We start from the raw sequence: 27661 nt of genomic DNA on the forward strand, positions 1-27661 counted from the left end.
TCATTCTCAATGATTAGAAGATAAGAGAAACCAAATCCCGATTATGCCCTCGCTTCGTTTCCTCCTCCCCAACACACGAAAATTACAGAAACCGCCCCCGACCGAAGCGAGGCTATTCCAGTCATCCGGGAAAGAGATCCAACGGCTATTTATACGTGTTCGCCTTCCAACGGACGGTCCCAGTTTCGTTTCGTGCCACGAGAACAATCTTTCTTCCCACCTCTCGCTCTATCGCTCTTCAGATCATCACGCGATTCTGGGAGCTTCGGGATCGGAAATGGCGGAGACGAAGCCGACGATGCACGCGGTACGGTACGAGTCTTACGGCGGAGGACCCGCCGGCTTGAAGGTGCGAATGTCTTCGGGCTCTCGATCGTCTTCGGGACCCATCTCTTTACACACGCATACGTATATACGCGATATGAAACTAGCACCAGACCGTGTCTGTGTTGAACTTGAAGTGACGAAGTTTGCATCGACGACTTATGATTATGTGTTATGGGATAACTTGTGCTGTAGATGGGTTGTGGTCACCTTGGTGAAAATGTTGGAGCTCTGGCCTTTCTTGTTTTTAAGGTTCTGCTGCTCGAAAATAAACTGAGGAAGATGCTGCTCCGCGTCCTCGTATGTTGGTTTTTAGGTTCTGCTAGCCTGTTCTGTCAAATTATTTAATTGAGCCGACAACTTTTTCTTCTTTTTTTTAAGTAGTTAAGTCAACAGTTGAGAATACGGGACTTAAAAAATTGAGCGGTAATGCTAAAGGGGGCTAAAATTTTGACTTTTGCGCAAGCACAGCGAGGGAGTTCAGTCAGATTGTGCTACAGATTTTGAATTTTAATGAATATGTGAGGATTCAATTGACCGACGCACCTTCAGGGACAGAGCTTTGGAAACAGATAAGACCTTTGTTGGAGAACAATCTCCTAATGTAAGAGCGAATGAACCTATTAAGCCCCAAGCTTATAGTCCTCTTGTCCCGTTTATCCATTTTCCCTGTTGAGCTTTTGATGACAGAGTTTTCATCTTCTTTCGGTCCCTTTTTGGCCAAGCATTTTCTCTTCTCACTTCTTTGTCCTGTGTAACTGGACCCAGTCGAGACTTTTGCCTGTTGGTGTAGAGAAAAATCGATGATGAAGCAAACGGGACATGTTTTTTACAGGAATATCTATCTATTAATGTGTAGGCTAATTGTGAATTTGATCTGCTCCTATGCCAAAAGAAGACGGACAGAACCTGGGAATAGACGTATAATCATGCTTATATATGTTATATCTACTATTGTGAGCTAATGTAAAATAACTTGCTCTTATGTTTGTTTGTCACAACACATGTTGGCTGGAGTGTTTCTCCATTGACTGCATAAAGTCAGGAATTTGGGTATCATAAAACAGTGAAAAAAGTGCTCTTTTTCAAGTTATTTGATCTATTTTTTTTTCTGTGTTCTTTCTTGAGCTGACAGATGTTAAACACATAATCTGATTGATGTTATAAATGTTTCCTCTGTTCTTCTTTGTGTAGATACGTGCTAACTGATGTCATATGCGCTTTTGAGTTGGATTACATATCATGTTACCTGTTCTTGTGCTTCTTGCAGCATGTTGATATACCTGTTCCTGCACCTAAAAAGGGTGAAGTTTTGCTGAAACTGGAAGCGATTAGTATAAACCCTGTTGATTGGAAATTGCGGAAAGGAATGTTGAGACCAGTTCTTCCTCCCAAGTTCCCTCACATACCTGGTATTGTGTTGAAACTGGAAACTGCTATTTTTCTTACCTTGTTGAGAAGAAGCATGATGGTTTCCCATATGTATGGATCCTTTTGGGGAAGAGTCATTTCTTAAAGATTGTTCATATTTGCTTGGGTAGGCAATATAGTCAATTTAATTGCATTATCTCCTCATTCATCTGTTTTTTCTTTAGAAACTTTGGGCCAATTCATTCAGGGGTATTTACTTTTGTCCACTTTGTCACTGATTTGGTGAAACTATTGTGTTGAAGAGATGACTAGGTTACAGTATCTTAACGAGGACTAATTCATGCAGACAATTTTGCTACTTAAGGTATCATGTGTTTCATTGTTTATCCCCATCTAAACTTAGGCTGTGAGCCATTTTGATTGATTTATTGTTTGTTTGCTTCCGGAATGTGCGTGCAGACAGGAATGCTTGTGTTGGTGTGTGTGTGTGTGAATGAGCATGTACTGGGTCCGTGTTGGGAATGCTGGTGACTAGATTATATGGGATGGTCTTGAGGGTAGGACGTCATTTTCTGTGGTATAGTGTCAATGATTTGCCTTCTATTATGCTCACTCTCTTAGCTTCATTGATGGACCAGTTATTTTGTGAGGCATGTGTGCTGAATATAAGTGTAACTTCGTATATTTTGTCTCTTTGCCTTCATTTTACAGCCACCGATCTAGCAGGAGAGGTCGTCAAGGTTGGACCAGCAGTCAAGAAATTTAAACCTGGCGACAAAGTCGTAGCCATCCTCAACCACTTTGTAATGCTCACCCTTCATGTTTTGCATTTTTTCTGTTGGTGAGATTGTATTCTGCGATGATGATGGATTACAAACTGGATTTAAAATAACTTTTTAACAAATTGCGAGAGTTCTTGGAATAACTGATTTCTCTCTTGGTCAGTTTATGAACTCCTACATGCTAGTTGAGGCTGTCTGATGTTATACCCTTCAGGCTATATAATTTTCTTTTTCCCTCAATCGGTATTGCTTTTATTTTATTTATTTTTGGGTTCATCGACCGCTGACCCCAACTAGTTTGGGATAAAGGTGATATTAATGCTGTGTTGATGTTGATGTTGTATGATAACCTGCCAGAAAGGAGGAGGATTTGCTGAGTTTGCCGTTGCAAATGAGAGCCTAACCGTGGCAAGGCCACCTGAAGTATCCGCACCAGAAGGGGCAAGTTTAGCAGTAGCCGGCCTCACTGCTCTCCAGGCCCTCACGCAAGCTGCTGGGGTAAAGCTCAATGGGAGCGGGCCACTGAAGAATATCCTGATTACCGCTGCCTCAGGCGGCGTTGGCCACTATGCGGTTCAACTCGCAAAGCTAGGAAACGCACATGTGACTGCTACTTGTGGGGCTCGCAACATCGACTTGGTCAAGAGCCTTGGCGCTGACGAAGTCCTCGACTACAAGACCCCAGAGGGAGCTGCCTTGAAGAGCCCATCCGGCAAGAAGTACGACTTTGTGGTCCACTGCGCAAATGATTTCCCTTGGTCAGTTTTCGAGCCGAACCTGAGCGAGTGTGGCAAGGTGATAGATATTACCCCGAATGCCAGTGCAATGCTGACCTTCGCTCTCAAGAAGCTCACCTTCTCCAAGAAGCAGCTCGTGCCATTGCTATTAACAGCCAAGGGCGAGAATCTGGAATTTCTGGTTAAGTTGGTCAAGGAAGGGAAGCTCAAGACCGTCATAGACTCGCAGTATCCACTGAGCAAGGCCGAGGATGCTTGGGCGAAGTCTATAAATGGTCACGCCACTGGTAAGATTATTGTAGAGCCATAGGACTAATTGCCGGTGCTTTTTGTGCGTGTTGTCTATGATAATGATTTTCTACTTGCTGTGAATGCTATTGAACTCTTTTGTTCCTTTTTCACCTTTAGAAAGATTATTGGTGGAAGTGTAATATTACTTTGAACAGAGCGATTTACATTATAATGAAATACTTTTAATGTAATATTGTTGTGGCCTATCTAAGCTCAGCTTTATACAGTTCAATACATTGTGCGCGCTCGTTTCTCGTACTTGTGGGGTTTCGGATATATATGTCTGATCGTGGGCAAATCATGTTCAATTTAAGCTTATTTAGTCTAACCATAGTACAGCGTGTGGAAATTTTTGGATTGATAATAGTGTTTTCAATTTGTAGAACCATCTATATTTTGGTCACTCGTTATGTTCACCTTACTTTATAGGTAATGAATTTGTGATCTAAATTATTTAGGCATTTCTCATCTTACATATGATAGTTTGATTTTGTTAATTTTGCATTGACCATAGATCTAATACCTTTCCCCTTGCCAAACGAGAGAGGGTGGCCATCGGCAACGCTGCCAACAGCAGCATATCTTGCCGGAGACGTTGTCGGAAGCCGTGATTCGACGAATCGCGACTTCTAGATCAGAAATGGCAGAGACGAAGCTAGTGCACGGAGTCTCCTACGGCTCTTCCGTTGGGGATCCACCGGTTCGAAGGTGCGAGACCCGTTGCTTTTAGTTCTTTGTGCAGAGACACCGTATCGGAAGGTCCGAATCCGCATTTCTAGATATGTATGTGCTTTGTGAGTGGCAGGATCGTTAATTATGTCAGATGCCACATCCAAAATTATGCTAATTCAAGACTTGATTAGACGGGCTAAAAGTTTCAAAGAGTTTACTCGGGAGAAAACACGAGTTTAAAGATCAAAAGTAGACAATTAGCCTGTGAGATTTCTACTGTAATTTATTGTCGGACAGTAGACACCCTAAAATTTGTCAACCCGTACATGTGCACATTTAAGGGCATCGAAAATCACGTGGAATTGTCTGGTAATCTTCTCAACGGAAGGACTCGCGGAATGGATCCTCAAATCTTGTTGAAGGAGGGCAATATGTGTGTGTTCGTGTCGTGTCGATTCGAGAGTAGATCAATTCAAACACGATGTCATTAGTCAATGGTATCGGCTTAAGAAACACGAAAATGACTAGAAATTTAAAAGGTTTGTCGGGATGGCATGGATAAATAACAAGTTCATGGATCAATAAAATTATATGACCTGTCATGACACTTAATCAACACGCCAACACAAATCTGATACTAAACCTCGTCAATGTGTCACAAAATATCACCAACTAAGATTAAACAACCAGATTCATAGTTGATGAGTTTTTCATTTATAAAACAAGGGCCTAAACGGAGGCGCCCTCTACCTAGAGGTTCGTGAAGTACCCCTGCAAGTCTCATAAATCTGTTAATTTCAGGCTTTCAGCTTGTCCAAGTGATCGACACCGAGCAGTTTGTAAGATCTGAATAATTAACCTCTAGTTTGTGAGTTGAAAATCCTAACGCTCCATCCAAATGTGTACCAATCTCGAGGACTTGGTAATTGATGAATTATTGTCAATTCAAAATGTTAATAAGGAACTATATAGACAACATGATTTTCTCGCGAATTATGTCTAATCAGGTCGCATAAATATTGTATCGACATTAATTCGTAAATTCAAATGGATTGTATGAATTGGAATTGATTTTACATCCGGCGGGTTGGACACAAAGACGACAAGATTGTCTGTCGTGAAGACACGCAAAACGACTCGAATACAATTGGCCTAATTCGAGACCGATAATCTCTATAGGGTTCAAATTGTGCAACGTGTTGTGTGAGTAACGATCACTCGGATCAGGTCTAACGATGAAGTAAAGCCATAAGATTTGCGTTCGACCGAACTCCTCCCACTCGTGGAGTCACGTTTGGCGCCATTTTCAGCTATTCCAGTAAGGCAAACAACGACGGTTCTGGAACGTGTTTTGCCATTGTAGGATCGGTCGGTGGTGCCAAACTCCCGGAAAATCTTCCCTCCTTCCTCTCGCTCTCTCCGAATGTCCTCTCGGAACTAGCGGAGAAGAAGCTAATGCGCGCAGTTTGGTATGAGTCTTGGGGCGGCGGAGCTGCCGGCCTGAAGGTGCGAAACGTGGTCTGCTCTTGGGTTCTTGGTGCGGAGATGTTTATTTCTCGACGATATGAAGCGGGAAACTCTGGACCGCATCACTGTTAATCCTCGTACCTGCTAGATCGCATGCCAGTGCCATGAAAATCCGAGGGGAATAAAGAGTCATTTTTTAAAAAATATTCTTGAACATAAAATCAATCTCAGTGTCGTACTTGCTTAAGTTCAACGTTTAGTTAGTCTCTTCGGTTGAGCTTACGCTGCATCAGCCTTTGATCTTGTTTTCATGTTTTACAGATGATGATGATGATGAGTAATGCTGTTTTCCGCTTACGGTTGCTCTACTTCTCGGACCTCATTGTGTTTCTTGTGGCATGTAAAGATATCGGCCGTTAGAATATATAGATATTAAACCACGCATTCTTCTATTAGCTTAAGTTTTTAGAGTAGTTAGTTGTGGTCCCATCAAAATTTACCTCTCCAATAAAATATTTCCATGCGTTTTCATGTAACAGCTTAAACTTTTAAAATAGTTGACTATGATCACATCTATAAGCGATGACGCCATTGGTAAGATAATTGTAGAGCCCTGTGTTGCTAGAGTGTCCCGAACGCCGACCACGTATCGATCGTGTATCGAAGAGTGACGGACTCATGTCGGTGTCCAACACGACACGAAAGCCCCTCGAAAAATGTTCGTGCTTCCTAATCTATGTGTACTCTACTAAGTGATGACTCGATCAACACCAAAAAAATAAAATTACCACCCGTAGTTTTGTGGGTTTTTTTCCAATTTAATTTTTTTTTAAAATATTTACAAAAATATTTTTTAAAAATAAATATTAACGGATTTGGGCCTCGCTCGGCGGTTGGGCTGCCGAGCGGCCGGCCTGGTGGGCCGGCTTGGTTGCTCGACGCCCCAACCGTCGAGCAAGCCCATCTCCTTTTTTTTTTTTTTTTATAAATTTTATTTTTTAAGTGTTTTAATTATTTATATTTATAATATTTTCGTATTTTTTAACATGTTTATATTTATTTTATTTATATTTTTTTTGCGAAGCTTATCTTTATAACATAATTAGTAATAATTAATACAAAAAATTATTAAGATCTATAATTCATAAATAATGTTGTAATTATGTAATTAATTGAAAATATTCACATAAGGAAAATCTTCAATACCAAACGAAAAGAAACCCTAGCCGCAGTATAAAAAATAGAGCCAAAAAAAAAAAAAAATTCGGGGGCGTTGCCCCCGAACCCCCACGCCGATTTGTTCGTACCACAAAGGAGATTTGTTGGTTTGCTCCGAGTTGGGCCTATTGGCCCAACTCTCCGCATCATGAACCAAATCTCAATTTTTCCTTCATTTTTTGGGCCACACAAAAATATGTCGGGTCGGATCATAAACCGGACCGGGTACATAAAATTCAAGACATATATTAACAATATATGAAATTAATTGAAAATATTCATAATATAAAATTATTTATATTTGCTATATTTTGAGATTTCGGTTCTCAACTGTAATCCCGAGTGAAACCCGCTCGATCGATCGACTTACCAGAGTGTGGCCACCGGATAGGGCAACGATATCTTTATCGCTAAGACCCATCTGACCAAACACTTGTCTTAGACGGTCGGGACCCGAAATAAGAGGTTAATTCATTGAGGCATAGACACCGGTAATAATCTTCTCGCACTTTGCCGCAAGCAAACTAACCATTTGTAGCTTCTGGTAACCGGCCTTCAGGGGGAGGTTCATTCTTGTCCTGAGCAAAATGCAATTTATCGGAGCTTTAGCGATACCTTCATATCTAAGTCTTCATATACATGTTAGCAGTTTTTGCTCATCTAAACTTCAAGAATGCACGATTCAAGTTTCCACGATTTATGATGCCAAGCGTTATATACTCTAAGAAAGGAAAAAGAATCCTAATAGTATTTCCGTCGTGTTGTGAGAGAGGATAATGAGAAGGCGGATAAAGCTAAAGGATTTGAAATTTCAAGATGACGTATTAGAATAACCTGCATCACTCAAGCTATTCACTGAGTTTCATAGTATAAGTTTAGGTCATTGTCGGGAAATATTGCATAATTACAACATTATTTATATGAATATTTTACCAATTTTATATTATGAATATTTTCAATTAATTTCATATATTGTTAATATATGTCTTGAATTTTATGTACCCGGTCCGGTTTATGACCCGACCCGACATATTTTTGTGCGGCCCAAAAAATAGAGAAAAAATTGAGATTTGGTTCGTGACGCGGAGAGTTGGGCTCTATTTTTTATAATGCGGCTAGGGTTTCTTTTCGTTTGGTATTGAGGATTTTCCTTATGTGAATATTTTCAATTAATTACATAATTACAACATTATTTATGAATTATAGATCTTAATAATTTTTTGTATTAATTATTACTAATTATGTTATAAAGATAAGCTTCGAAAAAAAAATAAAATAAATATAAACATGTTAAAAAATACGAAAATATTATAAATATAAATAATTAAAACACTTAAAAAATGAAATTTATAAAAAAAAAAAAAAAAAAAAGGAGATGGGCTTGCTCGGCAACCCAACTGCCGAGCAGCCCAGCTGCGGAGCAAGGCCCAAATCCGTTAATATTTATTTTTAAAAAATATTTTTGTAAATATTTTTTAAAAAAAAATTAAATTGGAAAAAAACCCTAGTTTTGTCGCTTGATTTACTTTACTTTTGCGGAATGAATTTGTGGTCTATTATCGAAATTAAGGTTGAGTTGTTGATATTTAATGCTGGTTCTAATTTGCCTCCTAGCTTTGATAGTGATAATTGTCATACTCGATGAAAATTCAAATTTTACTTTATTCTTAAAAAATTGGATATACAAATTAATATGAAAAGTTATTTTTCCTTTTCTCATCTTACTTATCGAAATTAATACTTTGATTTTGTTAATTTTCCATTGACAATGCGGATAGAAAATACTATGTTGAAAAAAAGCTTATAAAAGCTCGCCAATACCATAGTCAAGATAATAATACCCTTTCATCAGAAGTCGCGATCATTGACGAATCATGTGTTTGCTGGGGAGCTTCTCGATAGGAAATGGTGGCGACGAAGCTAATGCGTGCGGTTTCTTACCGGAGCAGGGGAGCAGCCGGTTCAAAATACTTGGGAGACATAAACTTCGGTAGAAGATCGGAATCTAAAGCTCCATGTCCACGGAATGTTCTCCTTAGACGAGTAAAAAGAGCGATAAGAACCGTACCCCGAGTAGAGTTGTCAAAATGGGTCTATGACCCACTTCTTATCCATGTAAATGGGGTCTAAATGGGTTTACACCCTACGCATATCAGACCCAGCTACAAGGTCACATATTTTAAAGGCTGCTTAGGAATAGAAGGTGGGTCCAAAATATATATATATTTTTTTTGGGTCAAAAGGTTGGTTTAAATTTTTTTTTTCTTCGGGGTGGGTTTAAATTGAAGTGGCTCGTTTTTCAACTGAGTCAATGAGGTGATGTGGCTTGTTATGGTTCATCTGTTTTCTGTTCTAATATTCCAACGAGTCAGGTCGGTTTAGGGCAAGCTTTTCTTCTATTTCCTTTCCTTTTATCTTTTTCTCCCCCCCCTCTTCCCCCTTTCTTTCAATCTCATTTAAATTATGGTGTGATTATTTACAGCAAAGTGAAAATTTTTTGGTCGGAAGCAAAATGGAAATTACCAAGGTGGAAACTTATTGACTCTGCGAATAAGTTTCCGACCAAATCACCACGCTCACGATCGTTCTGGAATTGCAAATTTAGAAAAGAGTACAACAAATACATGGGAAAAATAAATAAATAGTTTAGAACGTTTTATGCATCATAAAAAAAAAAAATGGGGTTTTGAGGGATTTTGATGGATTTGACGGACAAAGAAAGGGATTAACTTAACTTGGATTAATGAAGTATGCATTCAGAGTATGTTTCGTCACAACACATGCACAAATTTTCTAATTAACAAAAATATTTCGATGAAATTTTTTTTTTGGTTACTTTTTTTTTTTACTTTATTTAGCAACATTTTTTTATTGTGCTAATTTACTTTTTAATTTGATGTGAATTTTTCATACAAGTAAAGTATACATATGAAAGATATAAGGCAAGTTAAATAGGTAAAAGACAGATTTCATAGATTGAATTAAATACGTAATGGTCATTAAATTTGCATCGTGTGTAAATGAGTCCAAGCGCGTTAGATGAATTATTTTGGATCGGATCATTTTTAATTCAATCCAAATTCTATCCGATCTACCTATCTGTCGGCCATAGGCCCGAGTTACTGCTGCTGGCAGAACATGCGGTTCATGTTCTCTCGTCTGTGTCTGCACAATGGTGGACAGCCGGTGGTCTAGGGGGGGCTGTCCGATTATCATCTTCTTTGACCCGATAAGAAGATCGGCACATCATTCATGACGATAAGAAGCAATCAAATTATGATTCCGATGATGCCCTCGCCTCGTCTCCCCTCTCCGAACCTTCCACCCACAAACTTTAGGAACTGTCCCATCCAAGTGAGGCCATTCCAGTCATTCGAAAATGGGAACCCGCGGCTATCTAGACTCTGACCAGTGACCCAACGTGTCCCGGTCTGAAAAATCTTCTTCAACCTCTCTCGCTCGCTGTTTAGATCTTCGCACAGTTCGGGGAGCTTCGGGGATCGAAAATGGCGGAGGAGAAGCCGACGATGCGCGCGGTCTGCTACGAGTCTTACGGTGGAGGAGCCGCCGGGTTGAAGGTGCGAATGTTTCGGCTCTCTCGATCGTCTCGCGATTCATATTCACGTGCGCGTGTTGACACAGTGAAGTTTGCATGGACGTACTGTGTTTTATATGTTCTCCGGCAACTGATGATGTCGATGGATTGTTGTCGCTTCAGTGCAAATGTCGAAGCTAGCCTTTCTTTCCTGCTTACTAGATTCTGCTGTTCCATCTATGGAACAGCAGGAAGAAGCTGTTCGGTGTTCTCGTATGTTGGTTTTGGGAATATTAGTTTGTTGGACTTCTTGGGATTCAAATGAAGACTTGTTCTTAATTTATTGAATCTTAGCAATTGAGTCAGAGGTTGAGAATCCGGAATATCAAAATTGAGTGGTGATGCCATCAAGATCATGACTTTTGTGCAAGCACAGCAACGGAGTTCGGTCAGGCTGTGCTCGCGATTTTGATTTTCTAGTGGATACGTAAGGACTCCATCGATCGACACGCCCCCCGTGAACAGAGCTTTGGTGTAAGGGTGAATAAAGTTGCACAAATTAATCCCCAAGCTTATAGTTCTCTTGTCACGTTTATCTGTTTCCCTTATTGAGTGTTTGATGGTAGCGTGTGCATCTTCTTTTCAGTCCTTTTTCGGCGAAGGATTTTGTTTTCTCATTTCTTTGTCCTGTGTGACCGTACCCATCGATGATGAAGCAAACAGATTAAGTTTTTTTGACAGGAATATCTATCTGGTTATTTGAAGTCTAGATTCCGAATATGATCTGCTCCTATACCAGAAGACCAGTAACAGACATATTCTGATGCTTATACGTTAGATATAGTCTTGTGAGTTACTGTAAGATCCCTTTAAGTGTTCTGTCACAATGCATGTTGGCTGGAGTGATGCTCCTTAGACTGCGTAAAGTCGGTAATTTGGTTAGCATAAAACAGTGAAAAAGTGATCCTTTTCAAGTTAATTGATCTTGTTTCTTTCCTAGCTCGTGTGAGCTGACGGGTATTAATCGTAGGATCTGATTGATGTTACAAATGTCTCCTCTGTTCTTCTTTGTGTAGATACGTGCTAAGTGATTTGGGTTATCGAGTTATTTGTGTTTGATCTGTCTTTTCGATTTGCATAACAAGCCATGATAACCTGTTCTTGTGCTTCTTGCAGCATGTGGATGTACCGGTTCCTGCACCTAAAAAGGATGAGGTTTTGCTGAAACTAGAAGCGATCAGCATAAACCCTTTTGATTGGAAAATGCAGAACGGAAAGATGAGACCATTTCTTCCTCGCAAGTTCCCTCAGATACCTGGTATTTTGTCGAAACTGGAAATTGCTTTGTTCCCACCTTGTTGAGAATAAGTGTGATGGTTTTCGGAAATGTATGGATCTTTGGGTAAAGAGTCATTACTTAAAGACTGTTCATGTTTGCTCGGATAGTCAATACAGTCAATGTAGTTGCACTACTTCTTCATTCATCTTTTTCTGTTTTTTACTACTTCGGGCCGATTCACTCATGTTGTTTGCTTTTGTCCGCTTTATCACTATTTTGTGACTACAGAATGCTGATAAGAACCAATTCATGCAGACAATTTACTGCTTAATAGTATTAGTGTCTGCCATTGTTTTTCTCTATCTAAACCGCGGTGACCCATTTCAAACGATGTGCAATTGCCATACTGGTTGGTTGCTTCCCGAATGTTCATGCGCCCTGGAATGTTACGTTTGTGTGTGCGCGAGCACGTGCTGGGTCCGGGTCGGGAATGCTGGTATATGGTATTGTGGGCAGGATATCGTGTTTGTATGTAAGTGTGAATGATTTGGAGATGGGGCATGTTTCTTTTTGCCTTGCAGTGTGCTCAATCTCTCTGAGCTTCATGAACGGGCCGGTTATGCTGTTAAGCATGTGTGCTGAATATTTAGTGCTAACTTCGTATCTCTTGTCACTTTGCCTTCATTTTACAGCCTCTGATGTAGCAGGAGAGGTTGTTAAGGTTGGACCAGCAGTCAAGAAATTTAACCCCGGCGACAAAGTCGTAGCCACCCTCAGCCTCCTTGTAATGTTCATCCTTCGCGTTTTGCATTCTTGGTCCTTTGAGTTTTGATTGCATGTTGCTATGATGGCGAATCACAAACTGGAATCTAGATGACATTTTCACAGACGGAGAGAATTCTTGGCACAATTGATTGCTCTCCTAGTCGGTTTGTGAACTCCTACGCGCTAGTTCAGGCCGCCTGATGATAAACAATTCTGTGCTTTTACATGATAATCCGACAGGCAGGAGGTGGATTAGCCGAGTTCGCCGTTGCGAAGGAGAACCAAACAGTGGCAAGGCCACCGGAAGTATCAGCCCCTGAAGCGGCAGGGTTACCCATGGCCGGTATCACTGCTCTCCAAGCCCTCACCCAAATTGCCGGGGTAAAACTCGATGGGAGCGGGCCGCTGAAGAACATCCTGATCACCGCTGCCTCGGGCGGCGTAGGCCACTACGCGGTTCAACTCGCGAAGCTGGGGAACACGCACGTGACCGCAACCTGCGGGGCTCGCAACGTCGACTTTGTCAAGAGCCTGGGCGCGGACGAGGTCCTCGACTACAAGACCCCGGAGGGAGCTGCCTTGAAGAGCCCATCCGGCAGGAAGTACGACTTCGTGGTCCACTGCGCGGAAGCTTTCCCTTGGTCGGTTTACGAGCCGAACTTGAGCGATCGTGGCAAAGTGATAGATCTCAGCCCGAGCGTCAATGGCATGGCGACATTCGCTATCAAGAAGCTCACCTTCTCCAAGAAGCAGCTCGTGCCGATGATGGCGACGCTCACGGGTGAGAATCTGGAATTGCTGGTCAAGTTGGTTAAGGAAGGGAAGCTCAAGACCTTCATCGACTCGACGCATCCGCTGAGCAAAGCTGAAGATGGTTGGGAAAAGTCTATGAGTGGTCGCGCCACTGGCAAGATCATTGTGGCGCCATAAGACTTAAGTGCTGGTGTTATTTTGCAGTCTTTTTTTTTCCTGTGTATTGTCTGTAATAATGTGTTGCTTATTCATGGCTTGGCTACTACGTGTGTCGTGTCAAGACAGTTGTTCTCAATCCTAGTCCCTGTTTTTCCGCTGTCAAAAATACATCAGGAGGTATGGCTTTCTCTTGCGTCGGTCGGAGAATTTATCAGTCTCGATTTTGTCGGGAGTACCGAGAATGGGCATCGTGGGGAAACTTATCAAAAAAAGTCCTAAATATATTTGTTTTTGTACCAATTTCGTTATAATTTGTTTAATTGTGTCAATTGAGTCATAAGCGACGATGTAGGCCTTTCGATTGATTTTGACTGGAAATATTGATTTGACGATTCAATCAACGTAGGCCATCGGATGTGGTGTACTGGTGTTGATGTTGATAATTTTTTAAAAATTTTCTGATTTTCTGCTTCTTTTTCTTTTTCTCTTTCTTTATCTCATTCTTTTGCTTATTCCTTTCCTTTTCGCTGGTGGCCGATCTCAAGCAATGGTTGGAGAGGGCTAGGCGAGGGTCATCCTCGTCCTACTTGAGTGAGGCCACCCTTGACGTCCACAGGCGAGGGTTGGCCTCGCTTGGGCGACCCTTGCTAGCGACCAATGACGGCTTGTAGGCTCTCTCCTAATGGTCGGCGAGGACTTGATGACCTTTTGCATTTGTTTTTATCCTAACCAATTTTGACTGAAAATTGTTAATGTGGATGTTGATTGTCTTAAGTGACACGGCCGACGTTGACTTTATTTTTTAAAATTTCTCTTAATTTTTAAAATTTTCCCTTTTTCTTTTCTTTTCTTTTCTCTTTTGATTGAGGGTCGGCGAGGATTGTCACTCGACCCCCGCTTTCAATCAAAAAAGAAAAGTAAAGAAAAGAAAAAGGAAAAATTAAGAAAAATTAAAAAAATAACATCAACGCCGGCCGTGCCACTTAAGACAATTGATATTCACGTCGGAGGTTTTTTCCAATCAAAATTGGTCGAATGGACTCAATTGGCGTAAAAGCAAAAGTTTATGATTGAATTGACACAATTAAAAGGATCTAGGATCGAATTGGCATAAATGCAGTATATTTATGACTTTTTTGACTTTTTTTTTTTCCGAAAAACATGAGAGTGGAGATCGTCATTGGAGTCACATTCCTTGTGCTTGTTGGGATGTTCACCGGAGGTGGCAACGACGGCAGTGCTCCGACCGAGCTGCTTCGGATTCTTCTCTTTTTTCTTTCCCTTTTGATTGTTTATTTTTACTATTAAAATCAAAGAATTAGAAAACGGGTCTGGTCTAAACTGATCTAAGCCCATTAAAACTCATATTCATCTAGAATTTCTTTCTTTAGATCTAAACTTGTTTCATAAAAGCTTCAGTAATCCATTGCAGCCGGACATGGTAAACAATTCCCTACCCGTCCTAGAACCTAACTTGAAAGACATCGGTTCTAAGTTTGTTGAATTGAAACCTGACTTTTAGGATCTTAAAACCATCCTGGAATCTGTTAATTTTATAGGTTTCACCTCGTACTTTTGTTAAACAAAAGATGCTATTAATTATGATTAATGCATTCAAGATTTAACATAAAAACACAGACGCATGGATGATACGAGACATTGTGCTGTCTAATAATAAACAAACTCTTCAAATACATTAAAATCTAAAAATACATACATACATACATACATACATACATACATACATACAATTTATTACATGTGTATTGGCTTAACTATTTTACTTGGTAGGTATAGGGTTTGGGCTAAATATGGTTTGGGTATGATTCTAAACCTTTGCCCTACCATGTACTAATCAGTTTTCAAATTTTAGATCCGAAACCTATTCATCATATTTATACCAATTCGACAGATTTCATGAGTTCTATCAATTTTGAAAAAAAAAAACAAAGAAATCACGTAAACTCTCAATGGGTGTCGTGCTTTAGAAAATTAAAACCCTTATCCAAATGTTTTAGGTCAAATTGAGCATAACAAAAGGGAATCTGTTTATTAACCCCAACCTTAATACTCATCCATCGTCAAATCTCTGTCCATCTCACTCTTTTTTGGCGTGGAAACCCTAATCTTTGTTAAATCCGCCTTCATTTTCTTGTCCAAGTCATAATGTCTTCCCTATCTTTCACTTTTTCTTTCAAAAACACCCTCGTATTGGCACGAGTCCGCACGTGAGATGGGCGTGCGAGTCACCGCCGTCCACAATTCCCACCTACGAATAAATCACGGGGCTCGATGACCCACATTTGGTCAGCACATAGGGGCCTAATTGAACGTATTGAAGTTGATGGGTTAGTTTTGCGAAAATGGGCTCACAGGGGGCAAATTGAAATTTCCCCAAAACAAAAGGACCCGAACCGGATTGACGATCAAGGCCATAAACTAGACCTCTAATAACCGATGGCACCAACACCACCTCCTCTGCCCGGGGCGGGTCAGTATCGTCATTGCCGGTGCACCACCGAAATTAAAGAAGTAGTACAGGGACAATTGTGTAATTAGATGTTATACAATAGAATACTGCCACGTGGGGCCCACCCCGCGTTACCCCCACCTCTACCAAGCTATCCCGATTTATATTTCTTTTTTGAAATAATTAAATATTCTATGGATTATTATTTTGTTTTGAAGTTTTTATTTATTATTTATTTATTTTTATGTTTCTTTGGTTTCTTCTCCTTTGCTGCGGAATCCTTCTTCTTCAATGGCTTCCTCAACACTCTAATCCTCTCTCTCTCTCTCTCTCTCTCTCTCTCTCGTTTTGAATGGTTTCACGCATTGGCGTTCTTCTTCTCTCTCGTTGTTTGTCAGATTCTTCGACCTCGGTTCTCTCTCCTTCTAATCAATGGTGAGTTTAACGATCTCCTGGTCTTTGGCTCCTGTCGTTCGCAGATAATCTTTTTTGATTATGCTATTCCGCCTCTCTGTCTCTCTTCTCGTTTTCTTGGCGTTGACAAGGTTACGTTGTTCGATTGTCCGATCGTGTTGGAATGCGCTTTGGAGTTTTCTGCCGTGGGCTGCTTGTTTTTGGGGGAAAGATAAGGAACTGATGATGAGAATAGGATTGAGGAATTGAGTGAGTTCGGAGTTTTGGCTTAGGATGACATGAAAAAGAAAAAAAAAATCTTGGCTTGTCGGAGTGAGTTGCAACACGAGTTCATTTATTGGAGTTCGATGGATGTTTCGTCGTGATTTCCAATTTCGAAACGGTTTTGCCTTCCAAGGACTGATCTTGTGTTTCTGGGGCGCTCCTTCTCCTACTTTGCTTCGTTTGGTAAATGCATCCAGAATCCGATGTTTCTGTTGCGGAAGTAGGATTCTTATTTCCTTTTTGGTTTTCCAATCGTGCGTGGGCAGAATAAACAAACAGATCAATAAGAGACAATCCTTTCTCGTTCAGAAAGATTATTTGATTTGCTGTTTATCTTAGTGTATCGAGTATGCAATTGGAGATTTGAATTTTTCTCTCTATTTTCTTAACATTGCTTTTCTGTTTTGATAACAATGTATAAGGAAAGCGAAAAGAATGAATCTCGGTATTAGCCAGGAGAGTGAAGGACCCGTAGGAAAGCGAAACAGTAGATTCATGGTCAACTCCAGCTAATATGTGCCTCCTTGCTTTGTTGAGTTCTTAATAAATTATTTGATTCATTCTGCAGCTTGCTTCTCCGTCTTAAATGGGCCACAGTTGAAGGATGTGAAGAAATTTTGATTAGATCGATCTTGTGTTAAGTTGGATGCATCTTGTCCGAGTGTGCTAGTTGGAAGTTGCAGCATGTTGGGGGTTTTGTCCCTAATGCTCAATCATTCCAATGCAAAGTCCGATGTTCACGAGATTGGATATTTTGTGCGACTCAATAACACCAGAAAGTGTTCACAAACTAGTGGCCTGCACTGCGTTGACAGTGTAGAGACCTGCTTTTTGTCTTTTTTGGAAGTCCCTTGAGAAAGTGCTGATTGTCATTTGCTGCAACACGAGAAATGGAAAGGTTTGCTGCTTCTGACTGCTTTAAGTTCGATACTGCTAACATAATTTTTGATAAAATCACACAAACTATCCACCTGTTTGTCTATATTCCAGATACGAAATTTTGGGAGAGCTTGGAGATGGCACCTGTGGTAGCGTTTATAAGGCCCTCAATAAGGAGACACGTGAAACTGTAAGGGATCTTTTGTTGGAAAAAAATTACGTAGCACATCATGCCGACTTACATGTTTTTTCACTTATCTTGTTTCCCAACCTCCTCCTTTGGACATTATAATGATATTTTTTATCAAGCAGCAAAAGTTGCGGATTGTGCTCGCTGCATTCATTTGCTGGCTTTGGCAAGATGGTGCCATTTTTGGAGTCTTATAAGATTGGAGGATCCTTGGCTATGTTACCATGACTTAACTTTTTAGGTTTTCTTTTTTCCGTTATTTTTTTGTATGAAATAGTCTATCCAAACAGAACATGCAGTTCTGGAAACCGTAGCATGGTATTTGACATCTGTCTCCCTGTAGATGGGGATTAGGATCTTTATTTTTATGGTTATCATTGTGGCTTCCTCTCAGGCCTTCATTTGATTGACTTTCATACTCATTGAAACTCTATGTTCATACATATAGAGGTCTTGGGGTGGGACAGCGGTTTGAGGAGCTCCTTGGGCATTTGTTAATCAATGGAGTCGTAATGCTTTTAGTTTTGCTTTTCACAATCTCAGGTTGCTGTTAAGAAAATGAAGAGGAAGTTCTACTATTGGGAAGAGTGCATGAATCTTAGGGAAGTTAAGGTACTTCAGATATTACAGAATACTGTGCTATAAATCTATTTTATGAAGCTTGTCAATAATTATAACTAATGTTTCTGTAGGCCCTACGAAAATTGAATCATCCCAATATAGTCAAGTTGAAGGAGGTTGTCAGAGAAAACAATGAGCTGTTTTTCATTTTTGAGTACATGGTGAGTGAGCATTTTTCCCCTTACAGATGTTCGTGTAATTTACTTGGCATCTAATAGGAATGGTTAATGTACTCTCTTTTTAGTACAGAATGATTTAGCCGCTAAATTTACTTTTAAGGGAAGAACCTTCCACAAAACTCTCCTTGATATTTTACTGCTGTGCTCGATTTATAAGGCATATTTACAGCCTCATAAAATATTGTGCCTAGAGTTTGCTGACATGAATTTGGAGTTATTTTCTACCAGTAAATTTGAAAGCAGAGGAATTATTTTTAATTAGAACAGAAGAAATAAATGGGTTCAAGATATCTCCTACATTTTCTTCAAAATGAAAACTATTGTTTGTTAATTTTTTAGTGGCAACATTAACAGTGGCAAGAACTAAAACTTCTCCACTGCTTAAGATTTTATCTTCAGATGATCAGCAGTATGATCCAAGTCTTCTCATCAAATGCATAATACGGTATTCCAAGAAAATGATTTGTTGATTACCGGCTCTAAGATTTCTTTAAAGCAAGATGGTTAAGAGTTGCTTTGGTGCACATGTAGAACAGGACTTCTTGAAGTTCCATGTTGGAACTAAGGAAAAGTGCAGCTCCAGAATTTTCTCTTACATGATCGACCTACAGCTTGTGTAAAGGGTGGAGTTGTGAGATGAAATATTTTCACCATGGAATTTATTAACTAACATCCCAGAAAATTTCTTCAAACCAAGAATGCCAAAGATGCTTTGGCGCACATGCAGCACTAACTGCATGAAATTTGTCAATTACTATGTACGTTGTTATGTTCAAGTTCCCTTGTGACTAAACAAAATTGCAGCTCCAGAAAAGTGCCATTCTTCTGTGGTTTGGTTAGCACATGAAAGGTGAGACTATTGAAGCAAAAATTTAATGGGCTCCTAATCTTGTCAGGAATGCAACTTGTACCAGCTAATGAGAGACCGTCAAAATCCTTTCTCAGAGGGAGAAATATGTAACTTTGTATCTCAGTTGGTGCAAGGTCTTGCCCACATGCATAAAGTAGGTTATTTCCATCGGGATCTGAAGCCAGGTAAAATTCTAATATCGGTGCAGTTGTTGTTTGGTCCTATGCATGCTCAATTCCCTGGTTCAATTTCATTTAGCATCTTTAGTATGCTTGAGGATTTTTATTTTTGAGTTTTAGACTATATATTTCCTTCATACAGAGAATCTGCTTGTGACTGATGATGTCCTCAAAATTGCTGATTTTGGACTCTCTAGAGAAGTGGCTTCCATGCCACCTTACACTGAATATGTGTCCACACGTTGGTGAGTCTCTATTACCCAAATTGTTCTGGTAATTTTTGCTTACATAATGCATCTGTCAGCTTCTGGTTAATGCGAATAGCGTGATTGAGTTGCTACATATGATCATGTGCCTTATTTTTTGTAGGTACCGAGCACCGGAAGTTCTCTTGCAGTCATCGTCATATACTCCTGCAATTGGTATGTTGTACGTACATAGAAGTCTATCCTGGAGATTTTAATGCAGTTGTCATTCTATGTCGAAATCTGACTTCATATCATGCAGTCGGCATGCTGAATTGTCATGATCATTTTGGAGGTTATTTTGTTGGAAGTTTGTCTATCATGCATGCCATGAACCAAAAATGAGCAACTGAAATTTTGTATGTCAAGATAGTCAAATCATGCGTACAGTGGAGCACATTACACTAAAATGACAACTGCATGCAAGAGAACAGCTCCATATGATATCTATTGTGTGCAGTGTACAGGACCAAGATTGTTCATACATAGTGAAATTTCATATTCTCTGGTATCTTAGATCCTGGCACGCATTATGGACGTTATTCATTCGCTTATTAGTTGAAAATTGAAATTCCATCTCGTGTAATGAGTTTAATACCTCTCACTGTTCTTTGGAAAACAACTAGTGGTTAGCTCGTGTGATGTAAAAGAAGGAAAGCATTCGCCTACATATTGTCTCATTTAGTGTTATGGTTGCTTAGGCGATCATCAATCAGGTCTTGTGCTTAGTGGGTATGCTTGTATCTTGTAAGAGGAACATACTTCATTGCTATGAGAAGCGTACTTCTCATGACGATTTTTTATGCTGTTACTGTAGATTTACGCAGGTGCCCATGTTCTCATGCACTTAACGGTTTAGTGTCCCTATGTGTGTAAATTCTGTGTTTGTGATGTTTGGATCATACTAAGCAAATTCTTGTGAAGCATCTATATGAGTTTTATGTATTTGCTTGTTTGCTGTTTATCAGACTTCCATATCCCATTTCAAAGAAGCTAGTTATACTCATGTCTAATGAAGTAGAACTTTCTACAGACATGTGGGCCGTTGGTGCGATACTAGCTGAACTGTTCACGTTGTCTCCTATTTTTCCTGGTGAAAGGTGATTTTTAATATTTTCGCTCCACAATTATCTTCGGAATTTGTTTGTGATTTGTCCAGCGAATCATAAGTACAAGTTGCGTTGAAGTTTAAAAATTACTTTTGGAGAATTATCTGCAGATATAACCCCTATAATCTCTTAAAAAAAAAAATTTCTTGTGGCCAGTGAAACTGATCAATTGTACAAGATATGCTGTGTTCTTGGCATGCCGGATTGTTCTCCTTTTTCTGAAGGAACCAGTATTTTTCCCTTCATTAATATCAATTCTACAGAGGTGAGTATTGAAGTTAATCTGTTTGTAATTCCCTTATTGTCATCCTCTGCCCTCTTTTTACTCCTACGATCCTTTTTTCTCTGGAAGTATTTTGTCAATGTCGTGATGTCAGTTTTTCTGGCCAGATTCTGCCAGCCAATCTTTCTGCTATGATACCCAATGCTAGCTCGGAAGCAATCGATCTCATAATGGTGAGGAATGAACTATTGTAGGATAGAAGATCGTGTTTTTCTTGCTAGAGATGGACTTCTAAATTAACAGATGGTACTTTTTGACCGATATTAGCAACTATGCTCATGGGACCCTTCAAAAAGGCCAACCGCTGAGCAGTCGCTTCAACATCCTTTTTTCAATGTAAGCATCCCTGCTTTTACTTTTTTTTTCACCTTCAGGGAATGCTTTGTTAATACCCAATGCACAGGTTAGCAAGCGGGTTCCTTTTCCTCTGCGTGATCCATATGAGAGGAAGCTGGATAAGATGGGTGAGTCTTGCAGAATTGAGATTTTGTGGAGTCCTTGATGCAGCGGCATTTATTTAACAATTTTCACTGTATTTTGCCTATCATTCTACTCCCACTTCAAAATTCGAAAAAAAAAAAAAATCGAATCTTAAAATATGAAAGCCTGTTGTAGGCTTAGAGTTTGAAAGGTTTCAGGTTTTCAATGTCAAATAAAGTCAAAGCAAAGTATGGGAAAAGCAATAGGTGCTTGAAAGAAGTCTTACCAAGCAGACTTTGCTGTAGGTGCAATCCCAAACCTTGAGTTGAACCTGTGGGACTTTGGCAACCAACCTGATGACTGTTTTCTTGGCTTGACACTGGCAGTGAGGCCAAGTAATGAGAACTTGGGAGGTATGTATTTTTAGTTTTCGTGTTCAGTTGATGCTTGTCTTTGTGTTAATTTGGAGAAGTTATGGGAATTGCTCACGGTTGAGATCATCTTCATACGCATCAAGTGAACTTTTTGTCCTTTCAATATTTATCTGAAGATATATTTATAGGACTTCTCTGCTATCCAGTTGTGAAGTTCAAATTCACTTATCCGTTCGAGAGGATTTTGAGGTCTTACATGCATAAACTCACATGATAGTTTGAAACCATGCACACACTTCCTCTCAGAAATATGTAATCTGCCTTTACATGCTTCTAGAGTAGATAAATAATACATTCTTCCTGTCATTTTCTGCAAATGCTCAATTTGACTTGTGTTTGGGCGCCCATCTCCCTTGCATTAGTTTGACACGAATTTTTGCTTCCAATCCCATCTTTCTCCTTCCCCATCTGATTTCTATTGGCAATCATCTTTCTTTTCATTGCATGATTCTGGCAGATTTGGTGCATAACGTTTCCCAGGGAATAGCAAAGGTGAGTTTAAACTTTGTAAGTGCTTTGTGTAAATCATTGTTTGAACGTGCTAATAATGGGGTTCACTATGTTTCCTTATTCAATACTGCTTTTCAGAAACATAGTAAAGAGACTTTTTGTTACATAGAATCGTTGTACTTTATTGCTTCTGTCTGAAGAGTAATTTTTGACTGTTATTATAAACTAGTTTGAACTTCACACTGCAGGATATTTTTTTTGGCTCCGACTATAAAGATTGTGCAGAATCATCAGGCAAGTGTAGCATTTAATATGGAGGAGGCTCCTTTCTTTGCTCTGAAGCTTAGTGTTGCGTATTAATATCTCATGTCTTTGATTAGCTGTCATTCACATATTGTGGTTTTGGTGTTTCAGTTTATTGGTCGCTGCTCTCTCCCAACCAAAATCAAACTCAGGCACCAGTCGACTCTTCATTGTCACTATCCTTTAGGTAAGTGCATGTTTGAAATTGTACAATTTTCACTTGCACAACAAATGTGACAACCTTTTCCCATATGATCATATGCAAAAGTTATACCAGGATGTTGATATAGTTGGTTGAGGGGATTGTTTTTCAATAAGAATGCAAGACTTTTCTTGGAGTAAATGTATGATGAATGTTTTGTCTTCGGTAAAACCAATGAAAGTCAGTTGTGCAAGCAACTGTCAGTAATACGGATAACTTCTCATTACAGACAGCATTGTAGTTATTGAGCTTAGGTTGGAAACAAATCTCTATTATGCTACTAGTAGATTGTGCTTTCAGAGAAATGATGTCTAATTATCCTTGTGTGCTGCTACAGTTCAATACGGCATCCGTCAATTGGAGTTCCGCAGTCAACTGGGTTGACTCTTTCTTCTTTGCAGCCCGGTATCTTGGACTGCCCTCTATTGGCCATGCCCTCTTCTTTTCAGCAGGGTCATTGGCTTTGAGAAACAAATTGCATCGATGTCAAAAACAATGACCTCTGTAATTTATTTTCATTTTTTTCCTTCCTGTAAAGCTCAACAGGACATCATGCCCCGCAATGCACTTGCTTCTTGGGGAGTATAGTTCGGAAATACACGATGAACAAATTGGAATGTGGAGAGGAGAAGATTTGTACAGGATTCTCGACTTCATTCTTGCGTTTACATCAATAGAGTAATCAAATTTTTCTAGGTTGCTCGCAGCCAAGTGGTAGCAAAGTTAATTGCTGCCCGTGTGGGTACATAAACTGCTGTCTCAGAAAGCGATTGCCTAGAGCTGCTTAAGACTTTCCATTTTGTGGAATATTGCACATCTGAGTTTTTAAGGAGTGTTCTTGTTTTGGAAGGTTTTGCTTGGGTGGCAGGTTATGAGAGTGACTTACGTGAAATGTTGCTGTGGGAAAAAAAAGGAGGAGGGGGGGGGGAATGGATTTTGATGAACTCTCGTTGGCTAATGCGGACACACATCCCCACCCGTTGTGAATTTATTGATCATTGGAGCACAATTTACGTTAGATCAAGACCATTGATTTCATTCTCTGCAGTGTCATAAATAGAGTGATTTTAGTTTCAACTGTCTCTTTGCCGGCGAATTCGAGCTCCCCAGGACATGCTCTCACGGCGGAGATCTTTCTCCGCGCGTCTCCTCAATAGCTCATTGATTTGAGACACCCACCGAAGCTTCCACTCCGCAGAGTCGTGTCGCGCCTGCGATATGGCGATATGACGTAACCAAGTAAGTATACTTCATGCTCTGGAGCATACAAAAATGCCGGACGGTGAAAGACAAGTTCTTAACTTCATAATAAGCATATGATTGGTTTCTCCCCTGTCATCACACTCAAATACCAATTCTTCCCTTGTGACAAGCAAGTGGGTTTATGTTAAGAGCAATATCCGACATGTACGACGGTCGATTACAGTAGGACAGAAACCAATTATTTTTGTCATGAAATGTTGTTGCCGATAAGATTGTCCGAACTTATGTGTAGTTTCCTTTCTCAATCTTTCGAAGACAGCATCCAGATATCAATACTTTACACCGAAGCTGCTTGACAAGAACAACTAGATTCTCGTAACCCTAGACCATACTCAACAACCTAACACGGTGCAACTTAGAAAATCAGCAACATGAAAAAAGGTGAAAAAATATGAAAAAGGAAGATAGCAAATACCTGTACGTAACAGAATGGTTTCCGACTGCCAAAGGCCATATCTCTATCGTACGAAGCTCTGCTTGTCGGATCGGACAACGTCTCGTAGGCCTCCTGCACCTGAATGAACCTCTTCGTGTACTCTTTGGCCCTGCCGGGAGGCGACACGTCAGGGTGGTATTTTAGGACCAGTCGCTTGTAAGCTCGCCTGATCTCCGACGCCGTCCCGCTCTCCGAGATGCCCAGCAGGTCGTAGAAACTATCCGCCTCCATCGCCGCCACGCAGAGGTCGACAACGGCGGCTCTCGAAGCGGTTCTTGATCTTGCGGAAGAAGAAGAAGAAGAAGAAGAAGACCCACATGAAGTTCCGACGAAAAGGCCTGGTTTTGGCAAATGGGTAGTGGATCTTGGGTGGACGCAAGGTCCGGGCACGAACTTGGGGTTGAGTTTTGCGCACAAGGGGAACTGGGTCTGGCTCATCTCTCTCTCTCTCCGAGCTTTTGCTGGGGAAACAAGTGGAAGTTTCGATGTCTTAGCTTTGGCACGAGAGGGAACGAGTCTGCCGCCTCTGTATTTATGAAGGGCAAAATGCGTCAGCTGGGAGTGGGGACCAGAGCAGCCATGCGTGATGATGGTAACTCAAAATGCCTTTTGAATTTGAGGTTTGGATTAGATTTGGGTTCGATACGAATTTAATCTTCTTATCTTCACGTGTTGGCTGACTATGACTTGATCCGTATGTAAAAAAATTTGATCCGTGTACAAAAACGGTGTCGTTAATATTTTGGATTCCCAATTGTAACGAAGTGAAGTCCAAATTTGTTCGGTAAACACGCGACAAGCTTTCCTTGGAATTTAATCTGCTCCCAGTGCGGTGTCATGAAAAGCAATCAAAGATAAAGATCGAAAAGGACGAAAAGGCGCCTAGCCACCGTCACAGCGCTTCCTTCTGATCGGTGGATACATGGTAAATGGGGGATTATAATTATAATCAAGTTGACACATAATTAACCTGCAAATTAGGGTTTGTTGGCTATATCGTGAGATATAGGCCACTAAGACCTGTGCACGCGTGACCTTCGACGAAATTAGGGTTTGTGAAGCTACAAAACTCTAATTCTTCTGAAAACTTAAACCGTTAAAGAAAAATGTGATCCAATAATTGAATACTTAAACTTGGATGACGGAGTAGTAGGGATGAAGGGAGAGACGGGATCTGTTGGAGCGATCGTCAATGACTCGGGTCAAGGCAGCAGAGTGGCGAGGCCAGCAATCATGGGCCGTGAATTGTCGGCGAGGAGGGGCTGAGCTTGGATTGGGTTAAGGTCTTAGTCGTGTGAATTCCATGGCGAATGGTGCTTCGACATTGCGAGAGAGCTCAAATGAGAAGGAAACTACGATACCATGAATATGATTAAGATCTAGGTGCGAGTCGAAACGAGATCCTTGACGTGAGGGTAATTTCGTATTGGATTATGAAAAGTCTTCCCATAAGTTTATTCTAATATCCATTTCCCAACACATTGAAGGCGTTTTAGAATATGTTTTAACAAACCGGAGGACGGTAAGCGAATACCATAGACGGCCGTTGTTTGTTATGCGTCTCGATTTCTTAAAAAAAATTGAAGTTGGCCAGCGATTCGATGAAGAGAAGGACGGCACTTTAGTCCATGGAAAAGATGGGCCGACATTGCTGCTTTTTTTTTGTTTTTTTATAATTGTTGAGCCCTTCAAGCTGATGACAAATCACAGCATCCTCGCACGTTGATTTGGACGGATCAATGTCTTGACAGGTAATTTTTCTAGTAAAGTATCTGAAATCATCCTCGTCTGATCGCTCCGATAGTCTAATTGTACTTAGTAACCTTAGCACGTGACAATATCGGTTACCATTGCACCCTTAGAAATTCTACATTCATTCCAAACCCAAAATCTATTAATCAATTCGAATCCAAACTCAACCCATCACCGGTACCTTCCGCCCCGTTCGCCATCACGAGGCCCTTCGCCATCCTTGGCCAACACCACGGATGCTTGCATCTCTCTCTCTCTCTCTCTCTCTCTGTTCAAGTGGCTATAGCATCAGTCACCTTGAACCGAGGCCAGCAATCACGGGCCATGCCGGTGAGGAGGGGCTGAGCTTGGATTGGGTCAAGGTTTTAGCCGTGCGAATTGTGTGACTTATGGTGCTTCGATATAGCGAGAGAGCTTAATTTGGAGGGAAAATTACGATACCATAAACAACATAAACATTTAGGTACGAGTCGAAACGGAGGGCGGTAAAGTGAATAATATGGTCGGCCGCCGTTACACGTTAGCTCGTGATATGATGTGTTCGATTCTTTATAAAGAAACTGAGATTGGCCAGCGACTCAACGAAGACAAGGACGGCCCTTTAAGTCCATGGAAAAAGATGGGCCAACGTTTGCTCATTTGCTTTTGTATTGCTGATCACTCTCAACACTCAAAGTCGTGCCCTCTAAAGCTGATGACAATCCACAGCATCCTCAAGACATTGATTTCGACGGATCAAATATCTTGACCGGCAATATTTTTAGCAAAGTATCTGAAATCATCCTCGTCCGATCGCTCTGATAGTTTGAGGCTTGGTTAGCATAAGAGTCTTGTGGGGCGACTTTGAAAGGAACAACATGTTGCGAGTCACAAATTCTTGAAGGAACAAACACCACATCAATTACTAATTATTTATTATTATTATTATTATTTTTTATGATTCAGAATGAGCTATTCAGTGGACTAAGGAAAATCACATAATCATTTCTCGATATCCTAATTCCACTTGATATCCTCCGTCACGTGAAAATACCGTTTACCATCGTGCCCTTTTCTACAAAGTAGCCATTTTTCTTCAAAAAAAATGTCTTCACTAAATTTATACATGCATTAGTATAAACAGTAAATTTAATTAGGTGATAAAATATTTACTCATGGGTGGGGCAAGCTCTTCTATTCTGGTGGGAATTATACATTAGTGTATTTACAAGACCATTCACTATTTCTTGAAGCTCGATCTTTTCCCCAAATAAACCATATAAGCCAAGCGAAATCACGAACTAGATAAAATAATTCACAACCACCGATGCAGGATTTCTCGAAAAGTTAAGGATCAATAATCTTTTTTAGAGATTGAATGGTTAT

At 40.3% G+C, this 27661-nt stretch overlaps 4 protein-coding genes and 1 long non-coding RNA gene across 9 annotated transcripts; 3 read left to right on the top strand and 2 right to left on the bottom strand.

The window, feature by feature from the left end:
• Positions 1 to 183: 183 nt before the first annotated feature.
• Positions 184 to 3675, top strand: LOC115742536 (chloroplast envelope quinone oxidoreductase homolog). Of its 2 annotated transcripts, XR_004015579.2 has the most exons (5): positions 184 to 349; positions 1595 to 1736; positions 2407 to 2498; positions 2835 to 3604; positions 3636 to 3675. XR_004015579.2 is itself a non-coding variant. In XM_030676900.2 (4 exons), exons 1-4 carry the CDS (start codon positions 278 to 280, stop codon positions 3522 to 3524), a joined length of 996 nt encoding a protein of 331 aa, XP_030532760.1. In that variant the 5' UTR covers positions 184 to 277; the 3' UTR covers positions 3525 to 3675. The 2 variants fall into 2 exon arrangements, 1 of the variants encoding a protein (XP_030532760.1); XM_030676900.2 differs by having other exon boundaries at positions 2835 to 3675.
• On the bottom strand, positions 1823 to 14525 carry LOC125316045. Its single transcript, XR_007199351.1, has 4 exons — positions 14515 to 14525; positions 12351 to 12355; positions 7697 to 7704; positions 1823 to 2003 (listed from the first exon to the last, which is right to left on the bottom strand). It is a non-coding gene; the product is annotated as an uncharacterized LOC125316045 (long non-coding RNA).
• Positions 10288 to 27223, top strand: LOC125312448 (chloroplast envelope quinone oxidoreductase homolog). Of its 2 annotated transcripts, XM_048282912.1 has the most exons (5): positions 10288 to 10440; positions 11574 to 11715; positions 12369 to 12460; positions 12682 to 13398; positions 27205 to 27223. In XM_048282912.1, exons 1-4 carry the CDS (start codon positions 10369 to 10371, stop codon positions 13369 to 13371), a joined length of 996 nt encoding a protein of 331 aa, XP_048138869.1. In that variant the 5' UTR covers positions 10288 to 10368; the 3' UTR covers positions 13372 to 13398; positions 27205 to 27223. The 2 variants fall into 2 exon arrangements, with proteins under 2 accessions (XP_048138869.1, XP_030532764.1); XM_030676904.2 differs by lacking the exon at positions 27205 to 27223 and having other exon boundaries at positions 12682 to 13452.
• Positions 16079 to 23540, top strand: LOC115742535 (serine/threonine-protein kinase MHK). Of its 2 annotated transcripts, none has more exons than XM_030676895.2 (18): positions 16079 to 16258; positions 17070 to 17399; positions 17492 to 17570; positions 18114 to 18182; positions 18263 to 18352; positions 19267 to 19405; positions 19542 to 19644; positions 19769 to 19821; positions 20678 to 20744; positions 20910 to 21018; positions 21144 to 21209; positions 21304 to 21372; positions 21440 to 21500; positions 21762 to 21869; positions 22348 to 22382; positions 22589 to 22634; positions 22755 to 22830; positions 23183 to 23540. In XM_030676895.2, the coding sequence occupies exons 2-18, from the start codon at positions 17392 to 17394 to the stop codon at positions 23310 to 23312; spliced, it is 1308 nt and encodes a 435-aa protein (XP_030532755.1). In that variant the 5' UTR covers positions 16079 to 16258; positions 17070 to 17391; the 3' UTR covers positions 23313 to 23540. The 2 variants fall into 2 exon arrangements, with proteins under 2 accessions (XP_030532755.1, XP_030532756.1); XM_030676896.2 differs by having other exon boundaries at positions 22589 to 22630; positions 22751 to 22830.
• On the bottom strand, positions 23801 to 25252 carry LOC115742537 (chaperone protein dnaJ 20, chloroplastic-like). Of its 2 annotated transcripts, none has more exons than XM_030676907.2 (2): positions 24524 to 25248; positions 23801 to 24056 (listed from the first exon to the last, which is right to left on the bottom strand). In XM_030676907.2, the coding sequence occupies exons 1-2, from the start codon at positions 24980 to 24982 to the stop codon at positions 23919 to 23921; spliced, it is 597 nt and encodes a 198-aa protein (XP_030532767.2). In that variant the 5' UTR covers positions 24983 to 25248; the 3' UTR covers positions 23801 to 23918. The 2 variants fall into 2 exon arrangements, with proteins under 2 accessions (XP_030532767.2, XP_030532768.2); XM_030676908.2 differs by having other exon boundaries at positions 23804 to 24354; positions 24524 to 25252.
• Positions 27224 to 27661: the final 438 nt, after the last annotated feature.

The sequence above is a fragment of the Rhodamnia argentea genome, chromosome 7, assembly GCF_020921035.1.
Source record: "Rhodamnia argentea isolate NSW1041297 chromosome 7, ASM2092103v1, whole genome shotgun sequence".
Classification (NCBI taxonomy): Eukaryota; Viridiplantae; Streptophyta; class Magnoliopsida; order Myrtales; family Myrtaceae; genus Rhodamnia; species Rhodamnia argentea.